This window comes from Coturnix japonica, chromosome 21 (assembly GCF_054131305.1).
Source record: "Coturnix japonica strain WE chromosome 21, WE-NBRP24, whole genome shotgun sequence".
Taxonomy (NCBI): Eukaryota; Metazoa; Chordata; class Aves; order Galliformes; family Phasianidae; genus Coturnix; species Coturnix japonica.
In genome coordinates this window covers 3,430,811-3,443,589 of record NC_140683.1, presented here as the reverse complement: position 1 = coordinate 3,443,589, position 12,779 = coordinate 3,430,811, and the positions used below count along the sequence as shown (strand labels likewise).

At 54.4% G+C, this 12,779-nt stretch overlaps 1 protein-coding gene across 5 annotated transcripts in view; it reads right to left on the bottom strand.

Annotated features, from left to right (window-relative positions):
* NR6A1 (nuclear receptor subfamily 6 group A member 1) overlaps positions 1–12,779 on the bottom strand; it is a 67,934-nt gene that overhangs the window by 21,535 nt on the left and 33,620 nt on the right. The window contains exon 1 of one of the 5 annotated variants that reach the window (XM_085521051.1): positions 11,239–11,431. The exons of 3 other annotated variants lie outside the window; for them this stretch is intronic. In XM_085521051.1, the coding sequence (XP_085377177.1) occupies positions 11,239–11,287 (49 nt within the window). In that variant the 5' untranslated portion in view covers positions 11,288–11,431. Of the gene's footprint in view, positions 1–11,238; positions 11,432–12,779 lie in introns of those variants that run through there. One more of the 5 variants, XM_085521052.1, reaches the window with a different exon arrangement.

Genomic DNA, 12,779 nt, shown 5'->3' with positions numbered 1-12,779 from the left:
GCAGAACTGAGCAGAGCTCTGACATCCAACAGCAGGACAGCACAGAGCTGCTCGTACTGCTGCTGGTGCAGCTCAAACTGCAGTATGGCAGAAATCCTGATGCAAAGCTGCAAGTACAGACAATGCCTGGTGCTGGGAAAAGGGTAATTGGCCAGACAGCCCATGTCCTCCAAATTGCTCCAAAGTCACGTCACAGTTTACTCATGTCCATAATAAATCCTTCAGAGCAGAAAATAATTGCAAAAATCTGGAACTGTTCTATAAGATGAGAAGCTGAGCTGTGAATGGGGCACAGGGCAGGAAAAGACAAGAAGGATTCATTCTATTGTCTGAACCAAGCAGCCTTAGAGCTACTTGGGTAAAAAATCCTGTGGCTGTTTCTCGCGTTGCCCTGAATCAGCCCATTCCCAAACCCAAACAAACAAGCAACAAAAGCACAGAGCCATGACACTACTGCAACTGACAGCTCGAATTTCAGAATACCAACAGTTTGCAACACAAAAACGTTGCCAACGACTCCGGAGCGACAGCACCGCCTGCAACTGATTTATTGTCCTGACATTATGGCCACGAGGGGTGGGCAAAGGAAGCAATAGGAGAGCACGGAGATACCCGGGGCATCCTGCACAGGGCTGGGGCGGAAACAGAGAGGCACATCCACCGCCAGCAGCATCTGCTCCATCCCCCATTCTTAGTCCCGATATTCTGCACAAAGCCCATCAGAAAGGTCTGTACTTAATGTAACACTACACGGGTGTGAAAGTCACAGGGAGCAATTCCTAAAGCCACAAAGAACTGTGGGAAGAGATGCACAAGTCAAAGCCTGCCGGCATGCCTGCATGCAGACTGCTGCTCTGACTCAGCCCAATACCAGCACGGCCACTGGCCTGCAAGTGGAGGCAGGAATGAAGCTGTGTGCTGTTGCAATTTCTGTACAATGAACTGTGGCATCATGCAAACCACTCAGAAATCAGCAGATCGCTGGTAGTAGAAGGAAAATACGCCAAAGAGTTATGCAAGGCTTTAAAAGGTTTCCTGCAAAAGCACAGAGTGCTGCAGTGGGCTTTTTCTCACAGATGCATTCGCTGCTCTCCCCAGAGATGCGGGCTCCCACCAGCTGCTTGCAAGGAGAGCCGTGAGTGGCCAAATGAGCCCTATCCTTGAAAAGGGAATTGTTCAGAAGCTACGGTAGGAACTGCAAGGAGTGATTATAAGCACTTGCACGGGCACTGCATTTCCACACTGGCTCATACAGCAGATTGCAAGAAGTTTCATCACTCCTTGCTCAATGGCTGACAAAGAGTGGACACTGCCTCTGCATAACTGCAGGAGAGGGGGAGGTTAAGGACTCCTCAGGGGGGAGAAAGGAAAACAAATGGGAGGGCAGGAAGGAGAAGTATATGACTTTACTGCTTTAGTGGGCAAGTACAAGAAAAGAGAATTACAGAGGGAAAGCTTTACGTCTCTATGAGCAGGCAATCAAGCTCCTTTCTAACCCTGAGCAGGAGGAGCTCCTCTGTGCACAGGTCAGCCTCGTCCTACGCTGAGATGCTGGTGCTCTGCAACAAGCCAGCAATTTGCTACTCCAACAGGCAGTACTGTTGTACTTGCAAGCAGCCGGCTCAGCAGCTGGGCAGCACCTGTATCCTGGTATCCCCAGGGCAAAAAGCAGTGAGAGAGCATCCCCTCAAACTTTCAGACAGCAAAAGTAAGGGGGGAACTGCTTCCAACCTAACGCTGCAGGTGCAGTACTGCATCACCCTGAGTGTAGCTGCTCGCTGGCTGCTGCAGAGCACCAGGAGCATACAGCATTGGAGCTGCACGCACCAACAGGGCCACACGGGTACCGAGGAGGGGATCCTATGGGGGAGGTGTGACATAAGCACGAGCACCAAGGCCTGAGCTGCACGTGCTGCTGACAAACAAAGCTAAATATGTGTTCCACTGAAAGAGAGAAAATGCGACAATTTGTAATCCTTGGGATTTCACAGCTGCTTTTAAAAACGTGCAGCATTAAAGAGTTCCTGAGCCCTGCGGTGAGGCAGGGCTCCTTCTGCCGGCGAGCACCCGAGGGACACAGCCCTGCTGCCAGCCCCGGGCTGCAGCCACAGCCTGAGCTGGGGGAGCTGCAGGGAGGCAGCTGGACAGGAGAGGGCAGCACCCGCAGCACGGCTGCATCCCACAGCATCCAGCAGCATCCCACAGCACCAGCAGCACTCATAGGATCCCACAGCATCCACGCAGCATCCTTGCAGCAGGATGCCACCTCCTACATTTTCACACAGTTTTCATCTTTCAAATTAAATGTTGTCGTTGTGGCGTTTGTAGTCTTAAAAATTAAAAGAGGGCAACAAAAACATAAAAGTAGCGGGTTGAACATGTATGGTCTACTCCTGTATTAAACACCCAGTCCAAAGTCTTATCTGCTGCTTCTTAAGAAAGGTGCCTCCATCACTTCACGTTTCTGTTCTGCTCAGGCCTTTGGAGCAGCCTGGAAATGCAGGGCCCTTCTGCACTGCTGCCCCCTGCCTCCTCCTGACAGCACTCTCACTTCTGCGTCATGCGAGAGCCAGGGCCTGGGAAAACAGCAGCGAGCTCCCCGCCTCCCTTCTGCTAATTCTGCTCCCATTTCTTTCCCTCCCAACAAAGCAGACTCTCAGTTTTCACACGATCAGTACCAGCAGCCCCCGGGACCCAGATGCACCCACCCCGAACAGAACGAGGCCCCAAATTAAGATGTATGTGGCTGCAAAGAGAAACCAACGTTAGTAGACTAACATCAGCAAAAAGAGCCTTCCATCCCGCTCCGTTTGTGAGCAGCACAGGATGTGCCATTCAGATGCTCACTGCTGTGTCTCGGCGCTGCTGCAGAGCCGCGCTGCTTTGGTTGGAAGGGCTGAACCAAATACGCCGTCTTTAAGACAATTAGATTTTCAAAGAAACTACACTGAACGTTTCTTTCATGTGTAATCAAATTATGTTAAAGCAAACCTCATAATCTAAACCATTCCATTGGTCAGCTCCTATTTGTTTTCCCTGCACCCTCATTTTTGCTCCAGATCTGTCACATTACATTAACACCTTTCCTACTCACTGCCTACAGAAATAACAGCCTTCGACATGCCTGCACAATCCATTTGTCCTGCTCTAATTACTTTTTGACATAGCCTCTTTCGCTGCTATCTTGCCTTTTCTGACCTCTGTCTGTATCAGAGCTATTTAAACTCCGTATCTATTGTGATGCGTCCTATGCGATACCACTGGAGCACTGGGCTGCAACATTTTGTAAATCCAATATTTAAATCTATGGTAATAAGATGATGCACTCAAGGAGGACGGCTTCTGCATTTGGTAAGAACTACAACCAGCTGCAACTGTGCTGAGTCCATGAACTGCAGCACGTTTGTGGTGTGAGATTCCTGTAGTCAAGAAACTGCTGAACAAAACCAGGTAGCTGAGGGAAAAATGGGGCTCTCTGTGCCCTGAGGAATGCCCCTCAATTTCACAAATAAGGAGGAAAGCAGGAGGAGCTGGGAAACGTGATCAGCTTGTACACACACTTACACAGAATAAGAAATAAACTGCTGCTAAAGAACTTGAGCAGACAGGGAAAAGATGAGAGCAGCACACGGCAGCAGTGCAAGCTCAGGAGGAAGCACAACAAATAGCACAGTGCTCCAAAGCCATCAAAGAAATCAAGAGTTTGAAATCCCAACATTCTTCTGTTCTCCGCAAACCCTTCCAAAAAAAATGGGCCCTGAGTGGCCACTGCAGCTGCCTCAAACCAGGAAGAGCCCTGAACACAGAGACTGCTTCCCCACCTCCCCCTTTCTCTGCCCAGCACTCCTGCCCACAGAACCCAAGCACAAAGGGACTCTGTGCCCATGGCCAGGACCAGGACCTGGTGTGTGGTGGGTCTGGGACCAGCGTGCCAACTCCAGCACCTTCAGAGTTAAATAACTGGAATTCCAACTGCATTAAATGTCCAAATTTATTTCCAGGTTGTTTAAGGTAAGGTGACTCTTTATTTTTTTAAGTTAAAACAGAACAAAACTGCCTTCATGTTGTTATCTACCTGGCAGCCGAGGCAAAGCGCCTCACAGTGCCCAGCACAGGCACAGTGCCAGCACAAGGTGTGGGGCCGCTCGGGCTGCCCTGATGACCGTACACACCTACAAAAATCAGAGCTGTTCACAGGATATGGTGCCTCACTGCCACATTCTCCTACCTGAGCACGTGGCGGTGGGACACCGTGTGCCAGGACAGTCACACGCACAGCTGGCAAGCTCCTACCCCAAAGGCAGCACACTGTGCCACACTGCATGGCAGAGCTGAGATGGCAGCAGCACAGCTACAGCCCGGCAGCGCTGCTCCAGCACGGCGCGGCTCTGCAGCCTCGAAGGCCGCTTAGCCAAGCAGCACAGACAGCCACGGGGTGCTGACCCTGCTATTTACAGCAGGAAATCTTTTCCTGTGAGCGCTGCCATCTCAGACACATTGCCAAAATCCAGCTGCACATTATTTGTAACAAAATATTAACATTTTCCTTGCACCCTTGGACAGCAATCACAGAAGAATCTCTGCACCCGCTGTTTGGTATATACCATTATGCAGAACACAAAGAGCTCCGACCTGCATCATGCAATGACTAAATTGCTAAAAACACCTTCTTGCATGTTTCATTTGTGAGTGCAGGGTGAGGCAACTCCATGTGATGCACTACAACCGAGTTTACGGTGACAGTGTAACATGGTGTCCTGCTGAGATCCAAGAATAGCAATGCCTTAAAAGGCAGCGATGTTGAGATCACAAGGAAAGGAGAATTAGGGCACAGCTGTGGAGTTCTGTAGGCTAAAACATAGACTCAATATGTCAGAGAAAATTAAATCACAACGCTATGTGTAATTTCTGGTCTTGTTTATAGCTGAGATGAAGCTGTGCAGAATTGGAACGTGGGTCATGCGTGTGTGCTGCAATGTTTCTGCACACAGAAAGAAAAAGCACAATTAATTTTAAGATAAAAAAATAAAACAAACCCAATGGCACCGCACCTTTGTTTGGAGCGTGGTGTGCAGGCGGCTGCAGTTCAGGTCCACAGCCAGGCTGCAGCTCGAGGGCAGAGCAGCCCCAGCACCACCATGCAGAGTGCAACGCTCACAGCTCATGGCTGCACAACACAGAGCAAAGCCTGACCAGCACAGCAGCAAGGCACACACATTAGAATGCCTCTGAATGCCTATGGCCAGATATGTGATAGAGAAAAATGGAGATACCAAAGCTGAGAATAAACTTTTACAGAGTTGTTTTTTTTTCCTGTAGGAGTGATGATGCTCTTCCATTGATTGGAGCAGTGTCTGCATGGGCCTGCAGCGTTCCCTTGTGCTCTGGGCCCAGAAGCACTCTGTGCCCACAGAACACAGCGTGGTACAAGTGGTGTGACCCAGCCCTGGGCACAGCAGAGCACTGCACGGCCAGAGAGCAGCAGGAGGAAGCTGCCCACAGATCTGACTTTGTTTAGCTACGTGTATTTCCTGTGGAGCTTACAAAGCACAACTGTATGCAAAGTATGCAGATCTGTTGATAGCAGCCGTCCTTTGTCCATACAGAGGTAAATCATAAATCTGACTTGTACACAGAGTTGGGGAACGAAAAGGTTCCACTCTGGCTGCAGACAAAGCTGGGGGGCAGCAGCCCATGGCTGAGAGGTGCTGTGAGTGCTGCAAGGTGCTGGGGGTGCTCAGGTGCTGTGGGTGCTGTGAGTTCTCAGGATGCTGTGGGGAAATTAACAGAGAAAATAACAACTCTGAGATTTGTAAAATGCTGGATAGCCATCATTTCCCACAGCAGCACCCCATGTTATGTTACCAACTCCAGCACAGCTCCGTCTACATGGATGTGCTGCTTTTCACCGCACATGCTGCAGCACACAGCGGTGCAAAACGAGGTCAGCGTTCTCCCGCAGCACACGCTGGCAGGGGGCTCCCGGCAGCCCCGTGCCCTGACCCACTTTCCTGCAGTATTTCTGCATAGCGACAGAGGTCCTAGCAGGACAGGCAGAACTGCAGCACACAGAGGCTCCATTTCCTATCGCTGCCACTGTAAGAATGCATTCAACACACTCACGCACATGGTGTTACACACAGCCACAGAATGCACAAACCCAGGAGCAGGAGGACAAAATGACACAAAGGTTCCATCTCATTTTCAGGCTGTAATTCCAATGCAGTCTCAGGGCAAACACTGCTGGGGCTGCAGAGGCTGCAGGGAAGGAGCCCAGCTGCCCATGCTCTGTGCTGAGGGGCTCACGAACCGAGCTGACCCTGCACACACACCTGGGCAGGCAGGAGGTCAGCACGTGGCTGCACACATACTGCATTGCCCTGTGCATGCAGCCCAAACTCTGCTGGTGAGGGAACCCTCCCCGTCCCAAGCCCAGCACACCAGCACAACACGCTCCTGTCCCACTGCTGCGCCATATTCACAGAGCTACAGTGCAACAGCCACAGACGGTCATGTAGGCATGGAGCTCTGATGTCCCCGCAGGGCTTTGCTTTTCTTTTTTCCTTCTTAGGTGCAGTGTCTGTATTTCCCCTGTTCTGAAATGTTGCGCTGAAACCGCACTGAGCCTCAAACCTCTTCAGTGGGAAATTTCACAACCAGAGGATTATGACTTCAGCTACAGAATAAGCGGAATAAGCAGTGGGAGCAGATGGAACTCTTCAGAAACAATGATTCTATTTTCATGTAAATTTCCTTCGTAGTTAAAAAAAGATGAAGAAGAAAAAAGAACACCAAGATATCAGCGCGGTCTCTGAACGCGAGGGTTTGAATGATGCTAAAGCAGAGGGCCGGCAGCTCCCTACGATCCCCAGTGCTTTAGCAGCAGTCAGAAAATAACCCCACGGCCAACAGAAACCACACTGCGTCCTCCCAGAGCTGAGGGGAGGAAGGAAGCACAGGGTGAAGGCACATTCCAGTTTTTAAGGCTCCCACCACCATCGCTCGCCCCGTGATGATGCTCACTCCAGAGCTCATTCTTATGCTTCTTCAGAGCACAGAGCTCATTCACGAAGCAGCATGACAAAAATTCTTTATCCACTTGATGGCTACAGAAGGTGACAGCCCCGCAGAAAGGCAGCCCTGGGGACGCTGCCCGCGCAGACCTGCAGGGCTGCCCTGATTGCAGCAACACAGCCACGCATTTTCCACAGCTGAAACGTGGAAATGAAACCAATTCTTTTGTTATTAACACTGGCAGAATATCCTACAAACAAATACAAGCACAGAGTTAGCAGAGCCCATCCCTGCCTCTGCCAATGACTTGTGATGGTGTTTCAGCCCTGCCCATGCATTTCTCCCCCTTGTTTATGTCTCCAGCGAGCAGCCCCAGCCACTCTCCAGCTCCCAGTGCTGCAGGGATAACAGCACTGTGTGAGTGCCTGTGCGATCCCACTGCACACAGAGCGCATTGCAATGGTAACGCTCTGGAAGGCTGATGTCATTCACTCAGAAGGGCTACGTGGCCTGTAAGTGAGATTTTACGGAGGGGAAACTGCACGCACAGAAAGGTGACAGCATGGGCAGCTCCTGCCCCCGTGCCCAGGAGTGGCCCGCACTGGGTCCAGCAGTAACACCGGGTCCTACAGTGGCACTGTGTCCTTGGAGTGGCACCACATCCCACAGCTGCCCCCACCTACCACAGCCCGAAGTGCTTTCTTCCCATCACAGCACTGCAGGAACAGAGCAATGGGAGCTCCCAGTGCTCCAGAAGAGGAAGGGAGCAGCTGCAGTGCTGTGACACACAGAGCCCCCTGCTCTGGAAGGGGGACAGTACCCACACAGCCCCACAGCGGCGTCCTCTGACCGCACTTCTCTGGAGCCCCACCAGAGGTGACATGGAAGGTGAGTCCCTGTGGTTCAGCCTGCAGCTCCCAGCACACTGTGCTGTGGGCCTTCAAGGAAAATGGGACACATCTGGGCCAGGCACCTGCTGGCTGCAGCAGCAGTATCTGAGCTCAACAGACTTAAGGAAAAGTCCTTCCTTCCCTCCTCCCTCCAACTGTGTCAACTCTTTTATCCAGGGTTGGAAGTGCCAAAAAAACTTGGGAGAAACAGGGAGAAGCGCTGGGTGCTCCCTGCACTGCCCTTCCTTTGGTGGCCCAGTGATCTGCATCATTTTCCTCCTTCAATTTGTGTGAATTCTCTGCAGCAAAGCTTTGACACTAAGGTGACTCCAGAGCTTTTACATTATTGCTACAGATCCTAAAACAGGTTCACTAGAGACCTGACCAAATCTGCTCCACTTGTTTAAAGCATAATGTGCTAAGAGAAAGCAGACGGATATTGCATGAAGATTCCACCACTCGGGGCAGCACCTGTAAGGCCATGCACAGAGCCTGGCAGATCTTCCAGGGCTCAGCAGCCACCTCAAGGGCTCACAGAGACCACAGTGCCCCCAAGGACACTCCTGCCACCTAGTTTTTGTTTGTCATAAATGGATTCAAAGACAGTGCATTCTTTGCAGGCAGCATGACCACACCTGCCTGCTCAGATGCACACTCAGGAACCAGAAGGCACTCCCAGGGCACAAGGAACATGTTTTGGCCATGGCATCATCTGCTTTGGGAGCAATGGTCGAACACCTCAACCAGTGAAAGACAATAAGGACAATCATTGAAGTGGGAGGGGGAATGGGAGCTGTCAGAAATCGGGAGGAGCTATCTGTGCACAGACCACTATCTCCTTTGCTCTCATAGACGGAGGTGGGGAACCACCCCATCCACATCCCCAGCATCTGCACAGCACTGGGTACCACTGAGCAGCTTCCCACCCTTCGCTGCTAACTGCTTCTTTTTGGTGACTGTTACAGAACTGTCATTAAGTTCTTCATTCCACTTTCACATTCCATGTACTCACATACATGGCCCTTAGGGACAATGATAGAATCCCATGTGAAGAGCTCCAGCTGCCACCAGCAGCCCCATTTCTCCCCTCCCGTGGAGGCAGGCACTGTGTGATGTGTGTAGCACCTCCTTCCCAGCAATGCTTTGACAGAGCTGTATGGAAGGAGAGGGAAGGGCCTCGGTCACTGTTGCTCTGGCAATGCACGCTGGTGGGTCAGCAAACTGGGGGCTGCCACGCTGCAAAGACTGAGAACAAGTGGAGAAGGAGGGATGAAGTGACTGGGGGAGAAGGAGACCAAGACAACAAGGACATTGGCTTCTTCCCATCTATCGCTGCAGCTGGCAGTCCCTGCTGTCCAGGGCAGTGCTGGAGTCCCTGGTGGTGTTCAGAACCATGGAGATGTGAGACATGGTTAATGGGCACGGTGGGACGTGGTGCCGTTGGAGTTGATCTTCATGGCCTTTTCCAATCGTTCTGGCTCTCGTGGTTCTGTGGCTCCCACTGAAAACACTTACACGGAGAGAGAACAGCATGTGCCCCCGCGCTGCAGCCGTTAACATCTCATTGTGCTGCCGGGGACACGAGGACACGGCACGGGAGCCACTCGATTGTGGGTCCAGCAGCTGAGCAAGGCTTTCGGGACCTCCTGTCTCACCGCCCAGCAGCGCCGCTCGGGGCTTCGGTCCCTCCGCCACCCCGGGGACAGCACGCAGTCGTCCCGCTGCCCGCGAGGAAACCCTTCAACCTCCGCCCCGGGACGACCCGCGCCCGGCAGCGAGCGGGATCGGCGCGGTTTGTGCCGCCCTAAAAACACCGAGACCGGCAAACCGGGGTCACTCCCTCCCGTCCGCCTCCCGGCGCGCTCCGAGCGCTTCACGCCCTCCCCGCCCCCGCCACGCCGCGCACGGCGCCGTCCCCGCCGGCCGCAAGGCTGGGCCCGTCCCCGCCCGCCCCCGTCGCGGCTCCCCGCGGCCCGGCCTCGCCGCCAGACACCCAAACACGCCCCGGCCCCACGCTCCGTCGGGCGCGGCCGCCCCCATCCCGCCCCTCGGTGCGGCGCGGCCACTCGGCAGCGTCGCGGCGCGCACGTGACGGCGGCCGCTATAAAGGCGCGGCGGGGCGGCGCAGACAGGGCTGCGGGGCGCCGGGAGCCGCTCGGCGCCGCGCCCGCCCGCCCGCCGCGCGCCCCCGAGAGCCGCCGCCGCCGCCGGCCGAAGCGCCGGGCCGGAGCCGGGCAGGGCCGGGCTGGGCGCCGCGGGCACGGCGGGGAGGAGCGGGCGGGGCCGCGAGGGGCGGCCGGAGCCGCGGGCGGCCGAGCGGTGCCCCCAGCGCGGGACCGCGCCGTCGGGGCCGTAGGTAAGGATGGACGGGTTCCGTTCGCGTCGGGGCGTGCGGGGCGGCCGCGGGCGCCGGGAGCGCGGCCGGAGCTCGTCGCCGCCCGGCGGGCGCGGGGCTGTCAGGGGGCTTTTCCAGCCCCGTTTCTGCACGTGCTCCTTTGTTCTCCGATAGAAGCTTTTTATATCCATCGCGTAATGTAAGCCAGCTGCGGAGCGGCGGCCGCACAAAGCTACGTGCGCTGCGGGGCGCGGAGCGGGGCGGAAAGAGCCCCCGCCCCATATCGGCCCCATCCCCAGACGGGGATTTAAAACAAACAAACAAACAAAAAAAAAACCCCAAAACAAACAAACCAAAAAAAAGCCCGAGGAAAAAGCGGAGAAGAAAGTCGCGCCGTAACCGAACACTGCGCGGCCCCGGGGCGGGCGCGGCGCCGCGGACGGGAGGAGCCGCCCGGGGACAAAGGCGGCGGTGCGGGGCGGCGCGGGGCGGCGGCGCGGGGCTGGGCGGCCGAACCCGACGGTAACGCGAACCCCGGGCGCAGCATTCCGGGGATGCCTGAAACGCGTGGAAAGCGGCGTGCGAAGATCGCTCAGCCAAACTTGTGCCGTGAGAAGCGCCGTGTGTTCGCTGAACGCGCCGCGCTCTGTCACTCGCTGTGACGCTCGCACCAGATTCTGTCCGCAATAAAACTCGGCCGACCTGTACGTTTAGTGCGCTGTAAGGAAATACTTCGATTTCATCAACTTTTCCTATTGGTCCCTGAGCTTTAGAAACGAATCGAGCCGGTTCTGCCGTAAGGAAAACGCCGCAACAAGTTTAGAAAGTTCGCAAGTGGGGGATCGTCCCCTCCGCTAGTGCCCAGCAATGGCAGAGCGCTCCCAAATATCAGAAAGCGGCGTTAAACCCCACCCCGAGCTGCGGCGCTTCTCGCACGGCCCCGCATTGGGCGCCCGCGGCTCGCGCTGCTGCCGGGCGCCTCCATTCATGCGCCCGTACCTGGATTTGAATAGAAACCAGACAGCAATTCTTCGCTGCCAGCCACCATTCGCCGCCGGACAATAGCGGTCTGTTAGCGCAGGCACAGGCCCGGGGACACAAAGCTGGAGCGGCAGAGCCGGGCTGCAGCGCACAGGAAATTACAGCTTTTGATGCGGCGCTGCCGTCAGCGCGGGGCTGCACCGCGCCGGGCGCCCCGCACCGCCCAGCTGGCACGGAGCCGTGCGGGCACAGCCCTGCGGACACGGCCCTGCCGCCGCTCTGCAGCCCCCGCGGGCCTGAAGTCACACGGGGAGGGAAAAAGGGATTTCACAGACAGAACCCCCCCCCTTCCTTTCCCTTCCCCCGCGTTTACTTGCATACGGCAGCGGGGCGGCTGCCTGGGGGCTGCGTGCAGGTGCGATAGGGACCCTGAGATGTGGCACCTGGCAAACAGCGCAATAAATGAGGAAAACAAAACACTCAGTGTCTGGTGCTTCCTATCGCCCTGCCTTTCCTACAGTGCTCCAGAGTTAAAGCAAGGGCTCCTCAGAGACAGGGCTTTAATCCTCTGCTTGGAGCCAATGAGCAGAAGTTACAGAGATCAGGGCCCAGCGTGGGGCTTTGTAGGACGCAGAGCTGCCCCAAGAGCTCAGGCTGCCCCTCCTCACCTGCCAGAACTGATCCCCAGCCATCCCTCTTGGATCCAGGCCCTGCCCCAAGGCTCCCAGTGCCCACGCACAGCCACAGGCCGGGCTGCAGCACAGAGCAGCACAGCTTCACCTGGGGAGCAGAGCTGTCACATAGCACAAGTGTGGCACTGAGCCGCAGTGACGTGAAGCAGGTCTGTCTTTTATCTGCTCCCAGCAGCAGGGTAGGGATGGCCAAAGAACTGCACAGTTGTGAAAAAGTGAAATTCTCTCTGGTGTGGTACGAATAACAGCAATGTAACGTATCCCTGTATGCAAGGAGCTGCTCACAGTGCATTCAGATGCTGTTTATGAGCATTGGAAATACAGACATGAATGTAAACGCTCCTGCTGGCCATCAGGTTGGTCTGCATCATTATATACTCTCCTTAAATCCTCTTCCTGCTGCAGTACAGTGGTGTGGATGGATTACTTCTCAGTAGAACCTGGGTGACATGAATCACCCAAGCTGTTCTGATGTGTTTTTCCTTGCTGGTACTTAGCCAGGAGGACCCATCAGAAGGAGCCTCTGAATGAAAATATTACAGATAATGTATATTAAAAGTTATGGATATTGATGCATCTACCAGCAGAGCACTTGTAGGCTAAATACAGCCATACTTTACATTGCAGCCAGCTTTTCAGCCTCCTCGAAGTGCTGACACCAGCTGCTCATCAGTAGCTGGTTCCAAAATTAAAGAAATTAACATCTCCTGAAATTGCTACTTAAAAAGAAAGTACGCACCGTGTTGTATTCTGCCTAGCAATTAGGTAGCTCAGCTTTAATACCTGTTAAGCACGTTGCTTGGAATGGAAGTATCCTGTTAGAGGCTGGCAGAGCCTGTGCCTAATAAAAGCAGCTGTAAAAGGAAC